This window comes from Drosophila arizonae, chromosome X (assembly GCF_054131065.1).
Source record: "Drosophila arizonae isolate 15081-1271.41 chromosome X, UAZ_ARI_1.0, whole genome shotgun sequence".
NCBI classification, from domain to species: domain Eukaryota; kingdom Metazoa; phylum Arthropoda; class Insecta; order Diptera; family Drosophilidae; genus Drosophila; species Drosophila arizonae.
Genome location: NC_142927.1, coordinates 25,962,448 through 25,989,482, shown reverse-complemented (window position 1 = coordinate 25,989,482; position 27,035 = coordinate 25,962,448). Strand labels below are relative to the sequence as shown.

General features: G+C 40.7%; 3 protein-coding genes across 15 annotated transcripts in view; 1 reads left to right on the top strand and 2 right to left on the bottom strand.

Moving 5' to 3' along the window:
* Positions 1-122: 122 nt before the first annotated feature.
* LOC108618793 (uncharacterized) lies at positions 123-1,668 on the bottom strand. 2 transcript variants are annotated; one of them, XM_089475650.1, is made up of 3 exons: positions 1,527-1,668; positions 481-1,045; positions 123-420 (listed from the first exon to the last, which is right to left on the bottom strand). In XM_089475650.1, the coding sequence occupies exons 2-3, from the start codon at positions 1,005-1,007 to the stop codon at positions 294-296; spliced, it is 654 nt and encodes a 217-aa protein (XP_089331776.1). In that variant the 5' UTR covers positions 1,008-1,045; positions 1,527-1,668; the 3' UTR covers positions 123-293. The 2 variants fall into 2 exon arrangements, with proteins under 2 accessions (XP_089331776.1, XP_017870419.1); XM_018014930.2 differs by having other exon boundaries at positions 481-1,025.
* Positions 1,109-3,793, top strand: LOC108618763 (uncharacterized). Of its 2 annotated transcripts, XM_089475649.1 has the most exons (6): positions 1,109-1,199; positions 1,281-1,598; positions 2,101-2,447; positions 2,507-2,851; positions 2,919-3,070; positions 3,128-3,793. In XM_089475649.1, exons 2-6 carry the CDS (start codon positions 1,395-1,397, stop codon positions 3,217-3,219), a joined length of 1,140 nt encoding a protein of 379 aa, XP_089331775.1. In that variant the 5' UTR covers positions 1,109-1,199; positions 1,281-1,394; the 3' UTR covers positions 3,220-3,793. The 2 variants fall into 2 exon arrangements, with proteins under 2 accessions (XP_089331775.1, XP_017870374.1); XM_018014885.2 differs by having other exon boundaries at positions 1,161-1,598.
* Positions 3,794-5,416: 1,623 nt separating this feature from the next.
* Positions 5,417-27,035, bottom strand: part of nAChRalpha3 (nicotinic Acetylcholine Receptor alpha3) — a 128,525-nt gene continuing 106,906 nt past the window's right edge. For all 11 annotated transcript variants that reach the window (XM_089475641.1, XM_089475639.1, XM_089475640.1 and 8 more), the window contains 6 exons: positions 25,190-25,358; positions 18,615-18,751; positions 16,123-16,269; positions 15,931-16,023; positions 14,792-15,845; positions 5,417-12,606 (listed from right to left, as the gene is read on the bottom strand). In XM_089475641.1, coding sequence (XP_089331767.1) covers positions 12,406-12,606; positions 14,792-15,845; positions 15,931-16,023; positions 16,123-16,269; positions 18,615-18,751; positions 25,190-25,358 — 1,801 coding nt within the window. In that variant the 3' untranslated portion in view covers positions 5,417-12,405. The remainder of the gene's footprint in view (positions 12,607-14,791; positions 15,846-15,930; positions 16,024-16,122; positions 16,270-18,614; positions 18,752-25,189; positions 25,359-27,035) is intronic.

The following is a 27,035-nucleotide window of genomic DNA, read 5'->3' as shown; positions in this document are numbered from 1 at the left end:
TTAATCTAATATTATGTATTATTATAACCAACCTTTTTTTTAACTGTTTTGTGTAATATTTATTAACTATTTTAACTGTATGCTAAACAAAACATTAAAAGAAGAGAAGAAAACAAAGGACATTTAGTTAGTACTACATTTAGTTGTTGTAATTATAATTTTTGTTTGTATTTGTTGAGAACAATTGTTTTGCTATTGCAAATGATAGTTGAATAAAAATAAAATTAAATTAAAAATGGAAGTGTGTAAAATACAGTTGGATCTATCGCGCTCATCAATTCTGAGAACTCAGTTCAGGTCGAGACATGCATTGCCTCCCATTTGCCGTTCGCCTGTCGGCGATATTGCACCCGATCCGCGATCTGGTTCACGCCCACTTTGAGAAAGTCATAGCGCTGAGCCTCAAACTTGAAGGCGGTGCTGGTTGGAGATAACAGATTGTTAATGTGAAATACATGCAAGATACTTTCAGGAACATACAATGTTGGGGGACGCTGCAGCGGCTTTCCGCTCTCTCGATATTCCTTGAGGAACTGATCGTGCTTGGCCTTGAGCTCGTCGTAGTCCACCGGCTGGCCACAGGGAAAGATGATGTCACGTATTTTCGCCGATAGCAGCTCTCTGTTCCACCATGCATCCAGCTCGGACTCAGGCAGCTCCACAGCGGTGGCGCCCAAGAGGCGAACCTGCCAGATGGAGGGCATGGTCCCTTGTGACGGCAGTATTACCTCCGGCATTAGGATGGTAACGCCACATTTGGCATTGGCCTTAATGTTCTTATAGTTTCGCGTGAATCGCTGCGTTACATAGATAATGCATTTGTCGGCGCTAATGCCACGATATAGCACGGTCCGGTTGAGTACGGCAAATTCATCGTCGATGGTGGCCAAATTCATGTATTGCTGCGAGTTCGGGTGAAGTTTTTTGACTGCATCCAGTAGCTGTCGGAGCAGGTCGATAGGCTCATCTGGATAGTCGACAATGTGAGCAACTGAGGATTGCTCCATTTTGTGTGCGAATGAGAGCTGCAATGGATATTACGAAACTCACAAACAAAATTTAAATTTGAATTTAAATTAGAGCGCTCTGCAAACAAGTTGGCAGTTTGACAGCCAGCTATCGAAAGCAAAGTTCAGCTGGCGATATATCGTCATAGCACTTGTCAGAACATTTATCGATTGTCGACTGCCATGTACCAGGCACGTAAATAAATATACAAAAAAAAAAAAAAAAAAAAAAAATTGTTACTGTTTATAAATACACCCAACTGTCCATCTCAGGTTGACAGCCCAATTGCTGCATGGCAATCGTTTAAATTCTGAATTTCACTTGTGGTCGATCCACCTTCTGCTAGCTGCTGCTATTGTGGCAGCGGCTGCCGCAACGATCCAAAGATGTCTATACTGGATATGAAAGCCGGTCCGCCGGATTATTGGGCAGAAATCGGAAACTTCTTTTTGCCACTGAAATATCTAATTACGAACGATCGCTTCGATGCGCTGGTACAGAATATCGACCTGCATTACCTGATCAATGCGGTCTTCTGGATATTTATAGCGTTATCCTGCGGCTTCTATGGATTTCAGCGCGTCTTCCAGGTGAGCGAATTTGAAGTAGCAACGCCAGACGGCGGTGACAGCAACAGTAAGCGACAGCACGGCGTCCGGCTGCTGTTTGCCGTTGGTGCCCAATTATTTTGGCGTTTATAAATAGTCGACAGCCAGATGTAAAGCGACGACGACGACGACGACGACGACGTCGACGGCTGTGGCAGCGCCAGCGCCAGCGGCTACGGCTACGGCTACGGCGACGTTAAGATAAGACATGCGACCGACTGCCGCGACCAACAACTATAAAGATTAAAAACATTTAAAGCATGCAAAACAAAAAGCCACACTCAAGCCTAGCTCACACACACACACACACACATATGCATTTGCATAAATATGTCACATAAGCATGATGTGTGTGTGTGTGTGCGTGTGTGCATTGCACCGGGAAGTATATGCTATGTTCGGCGACTAATTGGCTGTCGTTTATTCTTCTTCTTTTTGTTATTATTCATCATCCTCATCTTCTCTTCTTGTCTGTCCCTTGCAGTTCTTTTTGAAATCGTCAAACGTGAAGTACTTCAAGCGCAAACAGTTCGCTCGATTGATATGGAATATTGCATTCTATGGCGCTTGCTGTCTCTTTCTGCACTTTTACAACGAGTTCATGATACTGCCGCATCTGATGAAGAACCAGGGTCGTTATTCGCTCTTCCATAGCTCCGACAATCTCATCTTCTATCGCTCGCATCAATATGAGAAATTTCAGTTCTACTCAATATTCATAATAACGTTCTACCTGCATGGAGCCATGCTGGACTTCAAGGAGGCGGACTTTCTGGAAACCGTCTCCAAGGGCCTCTATCTGTTCGCCCTCGTCGCCATCGATGTCTACAGGCATGTGCAGCCGGCCATCTAGACATACAGCTAATTCCGAACAATTTTCAAATTTGCAGATACGAAAACTATTTTGTTGGCCTGAATCTCACGCTGGGGCTGTACAGCATTCTAACGGAATGCCTCTCATTGTTGGCCTTGCAGAATTCGAATCGCAACCGCTTGGTCTATCAAGTGTTTATGGGCCTCAAGATTGCCGCCTGGCTGCATGTGCACATCAATCTGCTGCCCTTCAACTACTTCATACCCACGCTGTTTGCCAAGAACTTCAAGCTGCCGCTCAATGTGGCCATCTGGGTGTGGTATGGCCTGGCCATCTGGAACTCGCCGGTGCTGCAGTATTTCTATCATCAGATCTATCATACGGCGCCATCTGATTGCTCCGGCGAGGGCTCGGCGGCCAAGTGAGCAAACGAAACTCTCTTCTCTTACATATCATATATTATATCATCTCTCATCTAATCCTTGCAGATGCATCCTCATCAAGGACACCAGCGAGTATCGCCACTTCAAGACGCTGCAGCGGGCCTATCTTGAGGTGAAGCTGGCGCATGAGAAGGCCACATCGAATCCTCTGCCAGCCACTGAGTCCGCCTCGGCCAAGACCTATCAGGCCATCAAGTGTACGCTCTCCACTTATCACAAAGTCTATCTCAACTTATCTAAATTGCTTTTTGCAGGCGTTATGATGCTGAAGCGCAAATTGAAGCGTATTCGCGAGGGTCGCGGCGCCGAGCCGGAGGATGATAGCGAGGAGCTTACCACGAATTGATTAGATTCTGCTCTTGACTGCACACAACCAAAAAAAAAAAAAACAACAACAACCACAACAAACAAACAAAACTGTTTCTTCTGCTTATAAAAGACAAAGCCCCAAGGCCCCAAAGGTGCTCGATGCGCCACAATATCCAACTACCTCCCGAGTCTTGAGCACGCATCCCAATGCACATTTATATTTATATAAACATACATACATATATGTATAAATACATACATACCAAAAGAAAAACATCACATCAAAGACACACACACACACACACACACACACACACACACACACACGCAATTCGCACACATTCGACACATGTTCTCTTACACTCTTCTATTTCTCTCTCTATCTCGCTCTCTTTATATATATATATCTCTCTCTCTCTCTGTAGTACCTAGTTAGTTATTGAAAATCTCTCACGCCTAGTGAGCTATGCAGCAATGCTTATTTATGTACTTAGTATGAATATCTAGCAGTAGCTTTTAGACCACCTTAGCTCTACAAATAGTTCTCTTCTCCCCTGTGACCTATAAATCTGTTGTAGTTCAATTCTAATAAAGTGATTAACAAATTGAAATACCAATGCATTTTTGATTAAGTATGATGGAATGTAATTGATAAGGGAATAATGATGATCTCAGAGATTATGTAGATTCTATATAAGATTAACCTGCTGAGCTGATTAAGCCATGTATGAATATCCCCCTGGGGATTTCTGTGAACTTATTTACTACAAAGACTGGAGATTTGTAATTTATAATAAATCTGATACATATATCATTAAGAGTATAATTTGATCTGCCATGAACTAGAGACATCAAATTCTGAATTGTACGGTTTTTTTGATTGTCTACCTATATCATAGGTGTTGGGGCAGGGTCCCATAGCCTCTGATTAAAATCAAGAATATCTGTATGTAATTCTTATAATATTTAATTCTCAGGATTGTGATACTGGACTCTATTTTAAGGGCACTCACTACACCTCGCCAGATGACATTCATGTGCTCGATCCGGCCCTGTGTGTGCCAGGATTCAGGAAGTGCCACTAGAGCCTTGACCTTAATATTAAATAACATACAATATAATCATCTCGAATCGAAGATTTTTAATAAATTTCTAATTTGTAATATTCCAATTTGTAATATTAGCTATTTAGTAATTCTTGGAAATCCGATTAGATTTTTCCTATGTGTATATATATTCATGTATAGGAGGATCATCTGAGTTGATCCAGCTAAATACGTCCCACTGTCCGTTTGTCGGTCCATCCGTTTCTCCGTCCGTAAGATTCAATAGGTAGAGATTTGCAAGTTTCAATTTCTACTCTTAATATTACAAATATTGTATACATATTTTCTCGATAGCTCACGCGATCGAATCGATAAATATCGATATATCCGATTGTTATCGGCTCATCGCTGATTTATTTTTGATTTTAAGCACAGCTTGAATATTACCACTAACCATAGAACACATAGAAAAAGTGTGCATAAAACTTTACACTACTTGTCCGGCCTATGAGTTCTATGGTTAGTGATATTACACAAAATTTCTACTGTGGGTGTTTGTTGTTTTGTATACTCTGAGTCTAATCAAAATGGAAAATTGGAGCATGATAGCTCTGTAAAAATATATGTAACAGGTAGAGGGAGGCGTGGCAATGAGTTGATCCGACAGTGCATAAAGGCAAAAAGACTAGAACTTTTTGCGCTGGCCCAATTCTGTTTTATTCTTATCGATTAAAAACTTTATCAGAAATCAGTTGCAGAATTTTATCTGGTATTTATTTGGGTCTAGATGCCCCCCTAATGGAATCATACCGTGTGGAATTTATCGAGCGCCACATCATCAGAGACTGAGAAACTGTAGATCAATCTGATGCTGCATAGGGAATGGTATATATATATGTGTGTGTGTATGTGTGAGTATGAGTGAGTGACAAGAGCTCCAGACTGCAGGGTATTTTGTAGTCGTGCATTCTCATCTAGAACACTTCAACTTATCATAGGCTTTACTATTTAAGTTTGTTTACCTAAGGCCCCGTTGAGGGTTAATCCAACCCTGCTTTTCATTTATAGTATTTAATAATTAGTAATTATAATTAATAAAAAAGTCATTTTTGGTTTCTTTTTGTTTTTTTTTCTTTTTTTTTTTAATATTCTTGCTTTATTGATATTTGAAAAGAATTTCTATTTGAATTTGTTATTTTTTTTTTTTTTTTTTTTTTGGTTTCGTCTTTTATGTCATTTGTTTTGTTTTTTGTTTCCATTCATTTTTCCATTAATTTGTTGTTATAAATAAGTAGTTGTTGTTTTTGTTTTTTATCTTATCATTTTCGTTTGTTTTTAGTTCTGTTTTCTATCGTGTTTGCTTTGCTCTTCGTCTTCTTGTTGTTTTTTCTCGTTCCTTTAAAAGTTTTTACTATTTGCTAAGTTTTGTTGTTGTTGTTTTTTGTATTTTTGTATTTTTTTCTAGGTTTTTGGTTTTGGCTTTTTGCCTGTTTTTTTTTAATTTTTTTTTTTTTAATTATATTTTTTTCTGTGAATTTGCCAATTTGCATTTTTAGAAAATTCTCAAACAGCTCAAACGAACAAATTTACGTTTTTCTTTTGTTTTGCATTACTTTATTTTATTTTATTTTATTTTATTTTGCTTTGTGTTGTCTTCTTCATTTTTCTGGGTGCCACAAATTATTTGAGAGAGTGTATTTGAGTGTTTTTTTTCGTTATTATTATATTTTTTGTTTTGTATTCTTTCTTTTAAATTGTGTTTAATTTAATTTTGTTGAAGTGTGGTTGAAGGGTGGGGAATGGGGGTCGGGGGTGGATTTATAGAGTGTGCATTGTGTGCTGAGCAAACAACTCGACTATTGAATGCTCTTGCCATGCCAAAGCCATTTCAAAACTTAAATTAAGAAAAAAAAAAAAAAAACATTTAGTGTTGGGTTTTTTACAATTTTGCTTTAGGTTTTGTAAATCGTATAATTGCAGTTTTTTAATTATTTTTTTTTTTTATTTTTTGTTTAAGTATATTTTGTTAGTTTATTTATGTTTTTTTTCTCCATATTTTTTGTGGCTTTTTCGCTTACAAATTAATTCAATTCGTATTTCTTTAGTTTTTTTTTTCGTTTTTGTTTTTCATAGTTTTTTAGTTTTTTTAAACAATTTTTCAAAGTTTTGTTAACAATTTGCTGTGTATACCTCTTGACCATTTCTTATCAATAATACATTTAATTTTACTATTAAATTTATGTTTAAAATTAATGTTAGTTGTTTGTTCTTCTTCTCATCTCTCTTCCTCCTCCGATTCATCTGCCTCATGTTATTTGTTTTCGCTTAAATTTTGCATTTAAAGGTACTTTCTAAAAAAAAAATTATTTTCTTTTTTTTCGTTTTTGTGTTTAATATATATATATATTATATCATTATATTTTATGTTATAATTTATATTTAGTTGTTATATCTCCCCCCCATTGCACATATAAATTGTTGCTCTTCGTTTGATATACATATACATATATATATACATTCATATATATATATATATATATATATATGTACTGTACCTAAATATGAATATTCGAAAAACGTTGCTCTCAATTCATGATTATTTTTGTACACTATAAATGATGAAATCATGTTTCCCAGCATGAAAGATTCGAGTGGACTTGGATTTGGTAAAAAATATTTCAACACGTCAATAAACTATTTATTTAAGTGTTTAAATGACTAGTGATATTCTTATGCGAAATTGTGCGATTGGAATGTGCGCTGCGTTTGCCAGTTCCACCAGTTGCACTGAAACAAACTGAAAGAGTGTTCGAAAACCGTTTCAAAAAGCCAATGTGCGCTGTGCTTATGAATCATTAGAACAGTTACAAGCGTTTCGCTAGACATTTGAATCAATTTTGCAACGATGTGGCAGCGCCGACCGCTACTGCTCTATGCAGCTGGCTGTTATGCCACACATCTTCGTAGCGATCAGCTTCTGTCACTGTGAAGGGCAGAATTTCTTTACTATTTTTGCATTCTTTCTTTTTTTTTTGCGTTTTTTATTAAACCTTATGCTTGTTAAAAATTGTCTTTTGTTTTTTTTTTTGTTTTCAAATATTTGTGAATTGTGTGCGTTATTGTTTAGCCTAAAATGCCCGCATTCATATATAGTGTGTGCGCCTAGGGCCAAAAATCTGCGACAGTTGCTTAGTTCCGGGGAAATGATTTCAATTAATTTGTGTCTGCTTCTTCTTGCGGTTTTCATCAATTTGAATGAATTATTTGTTTGCCTTTGCTTTATTATCAATTAACAATCAAGCCAGACCGAGCCAAACCAACCAAAGCGATTCACTCAAAGAATAACAAACGGTCAGACAGAGGGGGTGTGGGAGAAGGAGAGAGTGTGAGAGAGAGGGACGGAGGGAGTGAGAGTGGGAAAAAACATTTCGAATGAAATTAAAATCAAATTAGCCAAAATATGTTTGCCCAAGGTGAACTGCGGGCTATGTCTATAGCCATGGCCAACGGGTGTGGGGCGTGGGGGCGTGAGGGGTGTGGCACAATAATGAGTTCGCCGAAATTGAGCGGCACGCGCGCAACAATGGAAATTTGTATATAATGAATGAAATTATGCTGAAAACATATTTTTATTCTCCTTTCATTTTTTGTTATAAATGAAAAAAAAACACACACACACACACACACACAAATGTTGAAAAACAGTTTTGCTTCCGCTTGGCGTTTGCCAAAAGTTGGTCCTTTGTCCGTTTCTGGACTGTTTTCCTATTAGCAAGCAATAAATTTGTCAGTTCTCCCTCCTCCCTCTCGCGCTCGCTCACTCTCTATCTAGGTGGTTATAGATAGGCCCATTTAAACAAGTCTCGAGCTCGCGCGACTCTGACTGTACTTTTATTTATTCTCTTTTTTTTTTTTTTTTTTTTTTTTTTTTTTGGAAATGGCGCCCCAAGGGGTAGCAGGCAGTTTGGCGGCTGTAACTTTATGATTGCTTTTGTATCGCCACACAGAGATAGAGTGAGAGGGAGAGAGAGAGAGAGAGAGAGGGGCAGATCGCGTTGCGCGTCTCAGGGCAATAGATAAATGCTGTAACATACTTTCAGTGGCTGAGCGGGAAAGTTATAACAAAACTCGCTGTGATACGCATCGCAGCCAGGACAGGGACCAGGAGCAGCAGCAGCAGCAGCAGGAGCAGGAGCAGCAGCATCAAACGGCAAAAATGCATGAAACAATGAGAATTACAATAACAAGCAACAGACAACAAACGAGTGGTGTAGCGAGGGGGAGGGGGGGGGGGGGGTCTTGAAGGGGGCGTGTGTAATAGCTGGGCGCGGCGCAGTCAGACAGTCAAGGCGATAGCCAGGCTAATGTCCTTTTTGTGCTGGCCACAGCTGGTATTATTGTTATTGTTGTGTTGCTCTCCACCTCCTTTGTTGTTGTTGTTGTTGTTGTTGATGTTGTTGCTGCCACAACAATTATGATTTGCGGTTGGGCCTCAATGTCGTCCGAGCTGCCCGCCCAGGCGACAGGCAAAGTAAAAAAAAGAAGAAGAGCCAAAAGCAAAAAATATGAAAAGAAAATCAAAACTATTTAAAAACAAGTAAACGTGCTCAGGTCGAGTATGCCCGACTAGCAAATACCCTGCACCTAGCATAAAGTTGGGTTTATTCTCTATATAGTATTATTCTCCATATAGTAAATACTGTTCTTGCGCTACCCACAATCTTTTATATATGAACAGATATTCCAAAATAAATTCGCACCCGGATGAACAGTTTTAATGCAATGTCTAACTTGATGTTCGATGTCGTCAATGTTATCAAATTATATGCTAAAAATCGAAACAGATAAGTATCGACAACTATCGATAGTTATCAAACTCAATATAATAGGTGAATGAGTTTATCGCTAAAGTAATGAAATTTGAAAAACGACAAGCTTAAACGGGCGAGTGGAGCAGGGATAGACAGAGACAGATATAGAAAGATAGATAGATTTGTTATCCAGATAAGTAATAGAACTAAATATACGTAGGAAACTAATATACCCTATTGGCAGCTAGTGAATAAATGAATAGAGGCGAAGCGAATATAACTGTATATGTATATACATACATATATGAGTTACCTATATGCACAGGTAACTAATATACCCCATTGCCAGTGAAGGGTATACATGGGAGAGATATGAATAGAGGCGAGGCGAGCCGCACAAGACGAACGCCAGGCGAGTTACCCGCTTGGCCCGTCATTAAAAGTGTTTTAAAAACTTTCCCAACATTTTCGCTATTTTTATAGCTTTTCTGCTCTGCTGTGTCCTCGCCCAACACACACACACACACACACATACGCACCCACACACATACACACGCATATATGCAGATAGTATAAGTGGCATAAAATAATAATTTGTTATTGGTTAATGGCTTTTCATTTTGTATGCAGCTGCATTTTCATTTAATTAAAGTTTGCCAAGCGTTAAAAGATGCCAATAATGAAGGGAAAAAATTCGACACAAATTCAATAATGCGAATGACTGCAAACATCATTTGCCCAGATTCGAATCCAAAGCTCAACCGACTACAAATATTTGTCAAATATCGCGCAATTAAAATGTATTTTTATGTGCGCATATTATTTATCGCCGTGGGCTAATCGCAAATAACAAATTAAAATACCGCACAAACCACATTCGTTAGCTATTAAAAATGAATTGAAATTAAATATATTACTGTACTGCATACACTTGTATTAATTTGATTGTGCGGTATTTTAGTCATTTGCTAATTTGCATTTTAAATAAAATGTACAAAATTATGGTATCCTATATCTATAAAAAACCCCATTTAAATTTCGATCATATTTTAGATCCTTAACTAAAAATGGCTTAATTACAGAGCACTAACAGCTCGCTGTTAGAATGGTTATGACCTTTAACAGCATCCTGTTAGCTTGCCAATAGTTGGGCTTTGGGAAATTTTGCGCTGCTGTTAAAATTTCCCAGCGCATTTGCTAAGCATTAAACGTGGGAATTCGCGTGGTTTTTGGATTTAAAAAGGTTTTTGGAAAACACTTTTTTGTTAGCTGCCGCCCGCCTGCCTTAATCAACGTTATTTGATTTTTATTGCCCACGGAAATGCAGATAAACGAATGGGCGAGCAATGAAGCAATAAAATAAACCAAAGCATACCAAACAAAATACAACAAAACCAGGCAACAACAGCAACTACAAGCGCAGCAAACTCAGAGACAGAGGAAAGCTCTTTTTTTTTTTTGGCGCCTAGACTTTTGCTCTTTGTTGTTGCTGCTGCTGCTGATGTTGCTGTTGGCACGTGACCCGCTCGGCCAGGTAGCCAGCCAGTGTAAATTGTGCGCATAAATTGCAGCACAATTGCAAATTTGCATAAATTATGAGAGGCGCGAGTGCATTAAAAAACGTCGAGCATACACTAAGAACAAAACAAAAACAAACAAAAAATAGTCATAATAAAAAAAAAAAAAAATGAAAGAATTTATACTCGACGTGCCGAACATTAAATGCTCATGCTCATTTATAACAGCAACAAAAACAAGAAGAGCAACAATAACAACGAGAGCGAAATACTGCTTCTATGATAATAACTTAGCTACAAGCAGACATACACATATATGAATGTGTGTATGCATGTGTGTGAGCATATGCACACATTTGTATGTATGGCGGGGAAGCTAATAAAAAACTATTGCCAGGCTTTAAAATGGCCCTAGTGGGCTAGGAAATTTAGCTAGGGTATGCCTATGTATGTGTGTATGCATGCAATGCATAGGAATAGGAATAGGAATAGGTACCTAGTATGTATGTATAGGAATAGGACTGTTGTTGATCTGTGGCCATGTCGCTGGTTAATATTGGCGGCTGTGGCCAATTAGGCGCGTTGCACGCGCGCGCAGCTGATGTGTGCCAAAATTGAATTTGAATTCAAAATGGTGATTATTTACTGTCTGTGTATTTGTGTAAGCACGCGCATGCATGTATGCACGTATGTATGTATATGTATGCAGTCACTGGCACACATACTGGTGCACACACGCACAGCAACACTTGAAACACGCACACTTGGGCATAATAACTAAAGCTTTGTGCTAACTAATTGCCGCAAGGCGCATCGTACACTGTTTATTTGCACTAATTTGCATGCATCATTTGCAGCTCGAAAGCTCAACAACTCATTCTCTCATATTCTGCATTCAACTGTCGCCTCTGGCACTTTCAAAGAAAAATACAAATACATATGTATATGCATGTATGCGTGTTGTATATGATTCTGCTTTAGTTTAGCTAGCTAAGTAACATTTCGACTAACATCTGTTATATTTATGTTAAATTTTAAATGCCGTCCCAGAAAACAACAATTATCAATTACAGTCCAGTTGACAATTACAGTTCAATTGCAAGGATATCGCCTATCGATGACCGGCTAACGAAGTGCGAATCAAAAGGGAATCAGTTCTTTTATATGCGGATCAGCTAACGAACTGACTTATTTCTGTGTATGCATGTATGTGTGTGAGTGAACAGTTTCTAGTTCATAAAACGACATCAAAACAAACAATTTCTAAAAACTGACTCCTTCCGATATTTACTAATCAGAAATTTGCTCCAATTCAATTTCTGGAAGAGCATAAGGTCAAACTTTGTATAATTTGTTCCTCGCGTTCTTACGTTCTTAAGTTTTTATTTTTTTTTTTTGTTTTTGTTTTTTTCTTTCTTATTTTGTGCCTTGTTTTTCCATTTGTTGTAGATGTTGTTGTATTTGCTAAACATTAGTGTACAATTTTAGTTATTATTATTATTTATCGTTTCTTTACCTATGAATACATTTATGTAAGTACAGACATATGTACTATATAACAAATACTTTTCATTACGATATCTGTGTTATAGTTATAGTTGTTGTTTGCTTGCTTGTTTGTTGTTGTTGTCGTGATTGCTGCAGTTGTCACGATACAAAAAAGTAAAACAAATGCGAAATCTCATCTTGTTTTTTTTTTTTTTTTTCAGACTGTCCGTATGTGGGCACGAGTATGTGTATGTATATGTGAGTGTGTGTGTGTGTCTGTGCGTAGGTGTGTATGCGCGTGTGTCCGAATCTGTGTATGGGTGTGAATGTGTGTGTGTGAGTGTTTCGGTCCTTGCGGGACTTACAACACGGGCCTCGCCACATTTGGCTTGGCCGTCGTGGAGGCAATCTCCGACAGCTTGATGTCAATGGGCACGCGAGTGTCGTAGAGTGTGGGCGCCTGCAGGATAATGCCAGCCGTGCCCACGACCACGGCTATTGTGAATATCCAAAGGAAGAGACGATCCAGTACCATGGCAACATATTTCCAGTCCTCTTTGACCTGTTGACAAAAAACATATAATATACATATACAATATAATGATTGCAATAACACAAATTAGTGTTCAAGTGTTCAAAAAACAGAGAAAAAGAGAGAGAGAGAGAGAGAGAGAGAGATGTGAGAGAGAGACGTGATAGAGCGAGAGACGTGGCAAGATATATAAATAGAAATTGACAGAAATGAAGAGAGATGGATAGGTAAAAAAGAAATGCAAACAGCGAGAGGTAGAGTGAGAGGCAGAGAGAGAAAGATGGAGAGAGGCGGAGAGGGAGACAGAGAAAGAGATGGTTATAAGTTAAGAAAAAATAAGAGAAGGTTAGCTTGGTTAGTTAGCTAACGATTTAAATAGAAGTAGAGAAGACTAGGATAGATTAAAAGATGTAACGAGGAAGATGTGTGATAATGAGACAGAGAGAGAAATAGATAGAGCGAAAATCGGAGAAAAAGAGAGAGAGAGAGAGAGAGCAAGAGGAATGAGATGTGAAGTGAAACGAAAGTATATAGACAGAAACTGAAAGACAGCAAGAAACAGAAGAAGAAAATATAGATAATGAGGTAGAAAGAATGATATAATGAGAGCGAGAGAGAGAGAGAAATTTATATACATATGTATATATATAGAGAGTCAGAGGAAAAGAGAAAGGAGAATAGAGAGTAGAGGGAAACAGAGAGAGGAATCGGGTGAATGGAAGAACGACAGCTCATATCAGTTAAAGAAACAAACAAACTCTATTTAATGGGCGATTCCAATATGTGTGTATGAAAAGCTGAGAGGACTTGGATCTATCGGAAATCGAGCAGTTGACTCCAGGTACTCCACTCAATGATATATATAGAAATGAATATCTTTAATTATGGAAAGCTCGATGCGAGTTGATTGGTCACTTAAAGGATTTGAATTGCTTTGGGGTCTCCTTGTGAAGTGAATGGATATTGGGCATGGAGTGGCTCAGGTTGTGGCATTTCAAACGACATGAAACAGCCAACACACACACACAGACACAGAGTTGAAGTCAGTGGCCTTGGCTATTTATATGTGTGTATAGAAGTGGATATCATTGGGGCTCAATTGCATTTCGTTGTTGGCCCCACAGATTCAGAGTCGTGCGGTCGCGAAATTCCTGCCCTTCAACTGAATGTAAATGCCTGCGCGCCAACTGTTCTATTATATATTGCTCTGTCTCATGTTTTGTTGTCCCACACACACACACACACATACACACACAAATATATATATATATATATCTCCTGCGGCTTATCGTGTCATGTCCTGCGTGTGCTCTGCACTGTGTCGGCTGTGTGGCATGGTCTAAGCCCAGCATGACATTCCAATAATGATTGAATGTGTGCGTAATTTTAATAAAATACTTTTATTGGCATTTGTGCTGCCAGAAGACATTCATTATGCCCGGGCAAGCTACACACAAGGACTGCACGGCAAGGACTCTGAGGACTCGGAGGCCGTGCTCATAAGGCGCATGAAAAGTCATTAAAAGTTTTGACGCCTCCTTTGCGCCAGAGGCAGAGGGGCAGGCGATAGACATAGGGATAGAGATAGAGCGAGGATAGTCCGAGCATGCATGATGCAGAGGTCAACCGTAAGACCAAGGACCAAGGACCAAGAACCACGGACCAAGGCTGACCAGTCTGCAGCGGCATCGACGGGAGCAGGAGCAGCATATTCTCGTTGACATCATTATCGACGTGAAGCCGAGCTGGCAGACTGCTCGCCGGACTCGGCTGCTCATTTGTTCCGGCTGTGTTCCGGTTAGGTGTCATCGCCGCCCATCGATTATTGACGTTCGAATAAATCCAGGACTAAGACCGCTCTAATTTATTGCGCCCGCCAATGTTGCCCTATTAACATTGCACGCCCAATTTTGTGGCCCAATAACCCAATCTCCTGCCCCTCCCCCTACTACTGCCCCAGCTCCTGGCTCTGAGCCTCCTGCTCCTGCTCCTGCATTGACAATTGCCAGCGGCAGCGACTGACGGGGACTTAGGCTAAGCTGCACCAAATGCTAAGCGGCTTTCGGATTTGCCAGGCGGCCTCACGACCTCACTTAGCCTCATTTGCCGTCTGCCTACATATGCTCGATGCCAGCTGCAGGAGGAGGAGGAGGAGGAGGAGGAGGAGGAGGAGGAGGAGGAGGAGGAGCTGAAAGACTTTGGCTGTCTGACTCACCCGTGTGCTCTCCTCCTCTTTGCGCGTCTGATCCGCGATGTACGTGACGCCGTCCATGGCTTTGTGGAGCTCCGGGCAGGTGTGCCAGCGCTGGCGTACATTGCCACGCCCCGAACAGCAGTGGGGGCCGCCTTCGCGCTGGCAGGCGGGCAGTATATCACAGGCCGGCGGCGGTGGAGGGGGCGGCGTGAGACCACCCGCCCCTGATGCAGCCGCCGCTGCAGCCGCCGCAGCAGCTGCCGATGTGCTGGCGCCCGATGCCGATGCTGATGCCGATGCCGATGCCGAAGCCGATGCTGCTGCCGCGGCGGCGGCGGCGGCGGCAGAGGTGGTGGGTCGGTGCATGTGCAGCAGCTCTGAGGATTGGCAGGCGGCGCCGGCGCCCATGCCCTGATGGATCTGTATGGTGCCGCTGCAGCAGGAATCGGCCAGCGTGGAGGCGGTGGCCACCGAGTTGACCGTCGTCGTGGACTTTATCACATTGGGATTGTGGTTACCGCCCAGGCCCAGGTCACAGGTGGTCGTCGAGGCATGCACCTGGTGCGCATGCAATGGCAATGGCGAGAAGTTTGCCGAGCAGCTCGACTGCTGTCGGTACAGATGATAGCTACCTACTTGGCTGGCCTGGTGCGCCAGTGTGGTGGTGGAGATGCTCTTCCCAGCACCGCCGCCAGCACTACCAGCACCACCTCCGCCACCACAACCACCACCGGCATTATAATGATGATGACCCGATCCGTTTTGGCCCGTCTGGCTAGAGGTGGAGGTCATCTGACGGAACTTGGTCGGCGTCAGCGGATGATCCAGCAGGGAGCCGCCCGTCTGCTGATACTGATTATGGTACTGGGCATCAATCAGGGAGGATGTGGTCGAGGTCTGCTGATTGACTGTCGAGATGGTCGGCGGATACAGCGAGCTCAGGTGCCCAGTGATCGTCGATGCACCGCCGCAGCCGCCCACGGTGCCCAGCTCGTCCATCAGGCTCATGGCCTGCACCCGGTGCTGTAGATGCGGCGAGGTGCTGCGCGACGTGGTCTTTGGGCTGTGATGCATGCTGCAAAGGGGGTGATGGAGGGGGAGGGGGAAGAAGAGACAGCATTAGATAGAGAAGTAGGCTTTCCCTAGGCTGCAGCACTTACCGGGACAGAGCCACAGGCGGTGGCAGCGGTGGTATTTGATCCCTCAGCTCAAGTCCATTGCAGGTGCGCACCATGAGGCGGCGCGACGACTTGCTGCAGATAAAGGAAGGCACACACAATACACACATATATATGGTGAAACGGTGAGTAGGGGAGAGCGAAGGGGGGGGGGGGTCAGATGAATTTACGTACATCATTTCGCTGATCGGGTAGAGCGGTCGACGCATCACTAGGAAACGCGGCAGCTGATTGATGAACACCGTGCGCACCCAGGGCGCCATCGTGTGGGTCTGCGGTGACCGGAAATGGATGTTGAGCACCAGCACTGTTACACAGATGCTGCAGGAGAGATAGAAGCAGAGCAAGTTCTTGGTTAGTGGGCGGGGCTGGTGAGTTAAGGGAGCTTAAGTCGGTGCCGTCTCAGCGCCTCTTAGTCCGGCTAATTAACTTGTGACGCCCACGTCTGTCTAATTAGCTTTTGTCCAGACAGAGGCAGAGACGAGGGCAGACACGAAGGCAGAGGCTGAGGCTGAGACAGAGGCTGAGGCGAGGCTGAGGCTGGCCGACTGTTGGTGTTATGGCCATTGGCTTAATTACATCATTTGTGGTTCAAGTCAGAGTCCTGTTGCGCCATTGTCCTCGGCACAACCTGAGCCAGCCCTGAGCGCCAAGACAGCCTCGACTTTTGTTTAACAACAATTAGGCGGCCATTTGTGCGCCAGCTGTGGGCGTGGCAAGCGGCTGTAAATTTACGGCGCCAGTTTTGGAGTTTGGTCCAGTCGAGGCGGGCTTTAAGTCAAGTCAAGTCAAGTCAAGTCGAGTCGAGTCAAGTCGAGTCGAGTCGAGTCCCGTCCGGGGCCGTGCCAGCCCGTCAGCCAAAGTCAAAGGGCACGACCAAACAGATACCCTACAATTTTGTAAAGGAAATACTACACAGGTACGCTATGGTCATATACCATTTATCGCTTCTCTGCCTAATCATGTGGAATTTGTTGATAGAGTTAAGACATTTACTAGCAATAATAGCAAAGAGAGATATGCTCATCTGAGATAGCGAATGGGAGTTAAGCAATATATTCATATGTAAATAAACATGTATATCATTTAAGATATCTGCAGTTGGGCATGCCAGATTTGCAGATACCCTAGCCTACGCGTCAAACATGTTGAAAGTATTGCCCTTTCTGAACTTTACCGACTATTGGCTAAAAATTGTAGAGCTGAATAGTAACATATAGCTCTAGGGAGTCCATGTGCTAAATAAACGTTATCTAAAAATATTTGAAACTGACCTATAATTGACTGGAATTTCGATATCGGTATTAATCGATCAGCCGATGACTTTTAATTGATTTTACTAAAAATTAATAATACTAAAATTATTATTATTTCCATGAATGAAATTTGACTTCGATTGTGTCTATATAAATTAGAAAAGTTTATTATTATATGTAGTTATTGAACTACGATATCGATATTGATCGATCGATCAATAAGTTTTATTTGAATTAGAAAAGTGGTCAAATAAAAAGGTATTTATTATGCTACGATGTCAATTTGATATCGATTTCAATCGATTCGGTCATCGAGTGATCGGTTTTATTGAAATTAGAAAACTAATTAAATTATCGATAGAATTCGAAATGCATCTGCTTTCCTATGTGATGTAAATTTTATATTGACAATAAGTTCATAATGGGGTTGCTGTAGTACCTGGTAAGGCTTCAATAAACAGTATTAAAATAATTTAAGCGATCGATCGATTATTTATTTGAATTTAAATGTGACATCGATATCAAACAATCTATCGATTACTTTTAATTAATAAAATACTCGATAGCTCCAATCGAATAATTTATTTACAATCGATCGATCGATTATTTATTTGAATTTAAATGTGACATCGATATCAAACAATCTATCGATTACTTTTAATTAATAAAATACTCGATAGCTCCAATCGAATAATTTATTTACAATCGATCGATCGATTATTTATTTGAATTTAAATGTGACATCGATATCAAACAATCTATCGATTACTTTTAATTAATAAAATATTCGATAGCTCCAATCGAATAATTTATTTACAACTTGTTTTCGATTTTAGTCAAACGATTAAATTAATTGAAATTCGATTATTTAATTGATTCTGATCGATATTAAAGCCCGACATGAATTTCGATCATGTATTTATTTTCGACTCCAGTCGCTATGAGCTCTTGAATAATATCAGCTAAGCTGTGGGACCTATCTTGACTTGAATACTGGAGATGTATTTGTGAGGCCTCAAATGTTGTGTCAAAGGCAACGGCATGCTGCAGCTGACACGTTTCGCGCACATGTTTAATGGGTATTCAAATAAGAAAAATAACGGTTGTGCATGCATTTTTATTTTTTGCATCCGTTTCCGCCATGGCAGCTGTCTCATAAACAAGGGAGAACCAGACGGCAGACGGCAGACGGTAGACGGCAGACAGGTGAACAGACACGCCCACCTGGGGGCTAGCGTGTACCGTTATCAGCGGGCATGCAAATCGAACGAGTGCGTGTGCGTCCTGGAATTTACATTCACATTTGCATTCGCATTCGCATCATTCATATTCGCATTCATATTCACAGTCATACTCGCACCGGCACTCGCACTCACATTCGCACTTAGATTCATATATGTATTCACTCACCTAAACGTATCCAGTATCATTGTGAAGAGCACAAATTTGCCGAGCAGCGGCACCACCAGCGACGTGGGCGGAATGATTTCCGCCAGCAGCAGGAAGAACACAGTGAGCGACAGCAGAATGGATATGCTTAATGAGACCTGCAACAGACAGAGACAGAACAGAGTCACAAATATGTACTACATACAGAGCGAGAGAGAGAGAGAGTGAGCGAGGGGAAGGAGGAGAGGGCGATAGCGCAATGGGAGTGTATAAAGTCGGTGATGTTTTTAGTCAAGTTCATTTGCAGCTTTTTTCAGATGGGCAACGGAACAGTGTAAGGGATTTGGGAAATTGAGTTGCAGGTGAACGGAAAAGCAACTAGATGCCGTGTTGGGATGGTGATGGTAATGGGCGTCGTTGACGCCATAGAATGTGCACACACAATTGCTGATAAGGCTTTATGCATGCTTATTATCAAAAGCATGAATTTTTGCATATCTGAATTGAGTTGAAGGACGGCAAAACAAGTTTAAACATGAAACAAGTCAGGGCAAGTCAAGTCAAGTCATTTATGATTGAATATGTATGTATATCGATACGATGTTAAGTACTTTTCCAGAAAAGGCAATTAATTCTAACATAGGATACATAGCTAAGAGGAAGAAACGATATTTTAGGGGGTAGGAAATATGAGTAAAGCTTCCTTTATAAATGAGGAAGATGTTCAGGTCAAGACACGAAGCATCCTCAATGATTGATTTTCTATTCATTTCTGATCATATTACAATCATAGAACTATTCTCAGTTATAGTCGTATATGGATAATAAGGTAAATGAAAAACTTTCCCATATCTAAATATTTATACAACCAGTTGAGTGCCATTTCTTTTTATTGTCTTCCAACAAAATTGAACTAGCTTAGGCTCTTATGATTTGGTCATATAAATTCGAGCTCTCATATACTCTGTTTTGGCTTTGCTATTGCTCTGGCTATTCGCTTTTATTTATTGTGAATAATGATTCGATTCGAAGAGTTTATTTAACGATGTCCTCGAAGCTGTTCTGCTAATTTATATGGCACTCGGTTAAGCAGCGTGTAAACACGTAATTACATTTTTCTTCTTCTTTCTCCCATGCTTTTTGCGTGTGTGTGTGTGTACGTGTGTTTTTTTTAAACCATTTCCACATTCACTTTATTTGCGCAGTAAAAAAAGAAATTAATTTCGAATCATTTGCGAGCATTTTTGTATTTTTAGCAATTTTATACTTGAGTTATTAATATAAAAAGTCAAAACAAATTGCCATTGATTTCTCTCTTGCTGTGCGTTTGTGTGTGTGTGTGTGCGCGCTGGTATGTGTGAAATGTACATAAACAAACAGAAGATGTCAAAGAAGATCCAACAACAAGCAATATAAATAAACACATTGCGAGCCGAGTGACTAAGCCTCACTGTCACCTACTGTGGGTCCAATTGACTTTGCTTTGCTTAAAACAATCAAAAGTGCTTGAAGCGGGCGAAACTGACCACCCGATACCTATTACCTATTCGTTACGCTTTCTCATTATAGTAATTAGTATTTGCAGAGAAATATATATAAATTTGATTAAGCAAGCTACTAAAACTTTTGAAATATGCCCAAAAGTTCAATTAGGTAATGCTAATCGATTACATGCAACTGAATTATTTATGGATATACCTCTATTAGCTTGCTTGCCCAGAGTATATTTACTTTATAGGAACGATCACGTCTGCAGTCTGTCAAATATCCCTCATTCTCATTTGAGAATACTCTTATATACCTATATATTGTATATTGCATTCTCTAATATATGTTTTATTTTCTGTAACATTTCTAGGTTAGCATAGGCTATTTAACAGAAATGTTTTTTGCCAGTTTCACGCCAGTCAAACTCTTTTTATTTATTTTTTTTTTAACATTTCACGTAATACTGTAACGCAATGTCAATATCAACGTATTGCTAATAAATGATTAGTTTATCATATAAATAAAAGTCACAACACGATTGGGATCTATTGATAATTAGAAATGCTAAGCTAAGCCAGTTCATAATATATGTAAAGTGAATATACATTTTATCTTAGAAATATTAAGTAGTTTCTTACGTCTGCTGTGTAAAATAAATGTTAAGCTATCTAAGGCAGCAACTCTTTAAGCAGCTAAGCCTCTGTTGTGCAGCAGAAATGTTAAACAGCTGTTAATGTATGTTAAGCTAATATATATAATTGCTAAACATATAATTAATGTTTGTATATGCTACGTTGAACAGCTATTCAGGCCTGTTAAGTCATTAGCAGTTAACTAACATATATGTTAAGTGACTGTTAAGATCTGCTAAATAAGGTAAAAACTCAACAGTTAAATTTTGAATCAATCAGAAAACACCTATAGTCTGTAGTAGCATAATTATTATTTTTGTCCAACAAATTGCTCGTTTAGCCCACTGTAGCAGGCAGCTTTCAATATACGCAGCATATATTGCGGACCAAGCACATAAAAAGCAAAGCATACTTCGCAGCTTGCTCAATAAAGCAAACTCAATATGATTTGATATATGTGCAAGTGTGTGTGTGTATGAGTGTGTGTGTGTGTGTGGAAGAGAGCGAGAAAGAGTGAATGGATGAGTGAACGGCAGTCAGCGGCTGCCAAGTTGTATTAACTGCTAAGCACAGCTGGCTCGACTGTAGGTCAGGGCAGGTGGCCCAGGTGCTTTAGCTGCCTGCCACGCCCACAGGCGCAGTCTTTTTATTTATATATGTATACACGTCTGTGTATATGTGTGTGTGTGTAAGCTGCTTGTAATGAAGTGTGTTGAAAAAGTAATTAAATGTCGAAACTGAGGCGAACAATTTGGGCGCTGCTTCAGCTGCTTTGTGCACAAAAACCCCAATGCCTTTCATTGTGTGTGTGTGTGTGCTCGTGTATATGTGTGGGTGTGTATGTATATGTGTGTGGCATAAATTTGATGCCTAATGATTTTATGATAATTAGCCTTAGTTTCGCAAAGTGCTGTAAAGCGATTAGTGCGCTGACTAATTAAGGCTGCGACTCGCTTTTGACAAGCGGCGACATTTACAAAGTCCTTAAGCTGAAATCACCGAGTTTAAGGATCACAGCCCGAGCGCGTTATTTATGTAAATGCCTCTCTTTCTCTCCTCTCTCTTTGTGTGTGTGCAATTTATGTGCACTACTTTTTCGCGCCTGTCGCATTTAGCCGCAGCTCGACGACTGCTGCGGCGATTGACCCACATCAAATGTAATTGCTTCAACAATAAAATACCAAAAAAAAAAAAAAGATGCCAAATACAACAACAAAATAAAGGGTAGCTGCCCAGTCTGGTCTGCTGTGCTGTCCAGGCCGGCTACTTAGTATTGGACACGAACGCTGTCCGGCAATTGAATGAATGGAGTGCGTTCCGCCGCATATGCATGTAAATTGCCAATTGCAATTCCAATTCCAATTCTGAATCCGATTCCAGCTTCGATTGGCCATGCCAGGAACGGGAACGGGAACGGGAACGGGAATGGGAATGGGAATGGGAACGGGACTGGGCTACGTGCAAAAAGTTTCCATAGTTATTCCCAACTTCAACTCAGTTCAGTTCAGTTCAGTTCGGACACTGGAATCTGCTGGCTCTCGGCTCAATATGTTGACCGCTTTTAGGCGTAAATATTTGTGCGGGCCCACTGTGTGTGTGTATGTGTGTGTGCATGTGTGCATGTGTGCGTGTGTGTGCTTATGTCCATCAGTCCACTTGACCAGCTGGTCCAGTATGTGTGACCATAAAACGAATCATACACACAACAACGGAGCACGGCCCGAGGACTTTGGCTCGTAAAATAAAAACAACACAATGAATTGTTTATTCGAGCGAGCCGAAACTGAAATGTCGTTGCCATAGGCGCATTCCGTTCCATTTTTCGTTATGTTGTTGTTGTTGTTATTGTTGTTGTTGTCGCTGTTGCTGTTTCTCGTTTCTCGTTTTTTCCTTTTTCAACTATTTAACGCTTATCTTGTCCTTCATTTCTATCTAAATCATGGTCATGGCGGATTTCGCTCTGTTATACGTAAAATCTGTCTTAAGCCAAGAAATGTTATGCGACAAGCTGTTATCACTTTTATCACTCTTAGAAGTGTGCTTCACATCAGCAATTAATTTTGTTTCCATTTGCTATTTACATATCCAATCAACTGGTGGCAGCTCCATTGAATCCAGAGCGAATAATACAAGTAAATCATTATCATAGCTTTAATAACTGTTAGTTTTCTCTTTTTTATAGATACCTCTGTTTTAGATATATTGACTACTCACTTGACAATCTTAAGTTTTGATGTGAATAGCTTCACTTCTACTTACATCAAACAGAATCCTATACATACATAGGCTTGTCTCTCTTTCCTTCATTCTGCATTGCCGAAGGTTTTTGACAACCTCAATTCGAGTCAGTTTATTTCAGAAAAGCCTTAACTTCTGAGATTGGGTGCTAGTGTAGTCTAGTGTAGTATTGGTTTCTCTCATGAAACAACCAGTCAACTACAATATGATTCGAGGTATCAATGACTTACGAATTCAAGGAACTAATGAGTCAATGAGTCATCGACGAGTCAATTAGTCAACAAGCCACCGATTCAAGGAATCAATGAGTCAACGCATCGATTCCTTAGCTCAAGGAGTGACCGATTCAAGGAATCAATGAACCACCGATTCAGCTAGTCATTGTGTCGATGGATCAAGGGGTTACCGATTCAAGGAATCAATGAGTCAACGATTAGCTTAGTTCTCTCGGCACCTAATCACCGTATTGAGTCAACGAATCAAGGAAGCAATGAATCAATAAAAAGTTTAATCAGCCAGTTACCGAATCGATGAATCAATGAGTCAACGATTTAAGGATCAGCGGGTGAACGCTTTCTTAATTAGTTTCCTCAATCAGTCGTTGAATCCTTCACTGGTAGAGTCGGCGATTCAAGAAACCAACGAATCAACGAGTTACCGATCCAAGGAATAAATGAGTCAACTATTCAAGAAATCAGCGATGAATCAAGGAGCTACCGACTCAAGGAATCAATGAGTCAACGATTAGTTTAGTCAGCGAGTCACCTACTCGATGCATTGAGTCAACGATTCAAGCAGCCAGCGACTCAATGAGTTGTTGAGTCAACGAGTCGAGGAATCAACGAGTCAATTATACGATGATTCAATGAGTGACCGATTCGAGGAATCAGCGAGTGCCACGTAAATTGCCTTTGGTGCAGCCAAAGAGGTCGCCGGGCAAGCAGCCTGAATATGCCCGTATTTGCATTTACGGTTTTCATTAAATGCCAGGCGATGTAATTATTTAACTCGTGCAATTTCAATTTGTGAATTCTCTGGCGAATGCTGCTTTACGGCCAATATCACCAGCCAATTGCCGTTGCCCATCAAATGCACTGTCAATATTTATTACACAAATTATGCATGATGGCCTCTGCCGATGCTGATGCCGACGTCAACGTCGACGGCGACGGCGACTGCAACAGCGAGGCTAGAGGTTCATAAAACCGCGCTCACATACAAATTATTTTTGCGTTTTATTTATTTTGAAAATTGGCCGTAATTTATTCATAAGTCCCCACAGTATGTAAATATTTATATTTATGTATTATGCTGCTCCCTTTTTTTTAACTTTTCAAAAAAACCTTTCTAATTTTTTCCTACTTTTTAAATGTTTTTTTTTTTTTTTTTTTTTTTTTCTTTTATTTTCTTTTATTTTATTTTATTTTTTTTACCGCTTTGAGCGCTGAGAAATGCACAGAGCGAATCGCGAATCGCACTCGCCGTTCGTTTGCCCATGTGTGTGTGTGTTTGCATGTGTGTGTGCATATCTGCTCACATTAAATTGAATACAACGTGTAATTTTATTTATTCAAAGTTAAATGGCGGCAAATAGCATAAAAAAGACGCGAAAGCTGTGGAAATGCATTTTCATTTTTTATTCGCATTTGAGCGTGAAGCCCGTATACCCTGTACCAATTTAAATAAAACGATTAACAATGCTGCAGGCGGGCGTTACCGACTGCAGAATACTCATTCACGGCTCAAATGCTATCGAATTGCCCGGTCGGACGGACGGATAACAAGATGGACATTGCACAAAACTAATATACCCATTTCACTTACGCGAATGAGTATAATGAATAAAGTTGTATGCACGCTTATAGTACGATAAGTACGATCGATAAATATCGCGCTAAGAGAGTTGCCACATCAATGAAATTTCTCTGACACTCTCAACTCATGCGACTTTTGCTTGTTACGTCAATTGCAGGGTATTTGTTAGCCAGTTGGCCTCTGTTTAAATAGATATATATTAATTTTCTCTCTTTTTTATTTTTAATTAAAAGCACATTGCAATGGGGGCCTCTGTGAAAACTGTGTGTGCAATAAATTATGGCAATTGGCCGAGAGACAATACAAATTAAAATATAAAGAAAAAATAATAAAAAAATAAAAATGAAACTGTTAAAGAGAAATGTTGCTGCTGCTGGCTAACTGTAAATGTTGACAATTTGATGGAAGATGATGGAGACTCACCTTTTCGCCGCTATCCGATGGCAGGTAAAATACCAAAATCGTTAAAAAACTGATGCCCATGCAGGGTATGATCAGGTTGACCGTGTAGAAGAGCGTCTTCCGTCTCATGGTGATGTTAAATGTTATATCCAGATATGGCTCATCGCAGCACGTATAGAATTTTTCATTTCTATAAAGTCGCACACAGAGAGAGAGAGAGAGAGAGAGAGAGAGGGAGAATGAGTAAGAGAGATTCAGTGTATTGGTTAGAATATGCCACATGGCTCGTAAATGTTTATTTATTATAGTCTGTTGTTTGCAGCTTCACAGACAGCACATCCGCAGAGCCAGCATACATTTATTATGTACACATGTATGTATGTGTGTGTGTGTGTGTGTGTGTGTGTTGGTGTGTGTGGCAAGCCCAAAGCACATAAATCATCAGTGCCACGATAAATATTGAAAAAGCTCCAAATAATTTCCAAAGGCTGACCCCAACTCCGACTGCCCGCCGCGCGCCTTCGGATCTCCGAATCTCTGAGTCTTGGGGTCTCCAGTTTCTCTAGTTCCGCCCTCCCCCCACACCAGCTCGTGCTCCTGCTGGCTAATGAACTTGACACTCTGGCGACCGCGCTGCCTATTGCCAGTCCTGTCGTCTACATAATTTAAAAGTTAATAATCTTTAACTGGCGAGCGCAGAAAAAGAAAAATACGATACACAAAATGCAAAATAAAAACAGAAACTGAAAGCAAGCAAATTTTGTAAATTGAGTCAAGAACTTTTTGGCGACCGCACTTGAAAAACTCTTGAAGCGGGCGCATGGGGCAAACAGAGAAAAAGCGAAAAGAGAGAGAAAGAAAGAGAGAGAAAAAAATGAAAAAATAAATAAGAAATAAGAAGTAAAGGCAAGAGGCAAAGGAAATGGAAAAGGAAAAGGAAAAGGGAAGAAATGCCTGCCAGCTAGAGAATATTAGTGGGCAAAGGGTTTAGTTGACCCGACCCGGCACGGCCTGGCCCGGTACGGCCCGGCGGACGACTCGTATGTTTGCCATCAATAATTCCAAGCGGCTTGCGGCTTCATTTTGAATAAGAAAATATTGTAAATAAATAATAAACAAACAAGAACTGGCTGGGCCTAGCAGGGATAGGGGTAGTGGTAGTGGCAGTAGTTGCTCATCGTGGTAGTGCTCGTAGTCAGGACAGCTAACTGTATCTGGCAGTTGATTTACCAACCCATAGATAGACAGATATACACACACACATACACATATGAACTGTGGTCAGGCACAAGGATAATGATGACGATGAGAACGGGCCTCGACAGATGCTTATCGAATGGCCAATAGAAAATGAGTAAAATATGCTCAGCTAAGCGCCGGACAGTTGCGCTGCGACCGTTATTTATTCAAGAAAACTTTAGATGTCAGCCGAATACCCATGGGAGAGTTGAAAAAATAGAAATAAAAATAAAAAACGAAACATGCTGAGGCCAGCTCAAGGCAAAAATCTTTAAAAACTTCAAACTCAATTATAGCCAAGAGCTGGCCACCCGAACTACCCGAGCTACCCCAGCTAGCCCAGCTAGCCCATCTACCATCACAGAGCAAGTGTTTAGCATGTAGTTTACTCCATTAGGTGAGCTCTATACACTCTCTTAACAGATGATGGCCACATTATGGCTGCCGACAAGGGTCGGCCTAACTGCTCCGCTCGGCTCGGCTCGGCCTCTGTCTAAGCCGGTCGCCGCAAGCCGGTGGTTTTCAAACTGTTCAATGATGTCATAACGGCACTTGCGATGGCCAATAAGCATAGCTGAACTGTGTATTGCTGTCCGGGGAAGTTCATTACGAAATTTAGTTGACATAT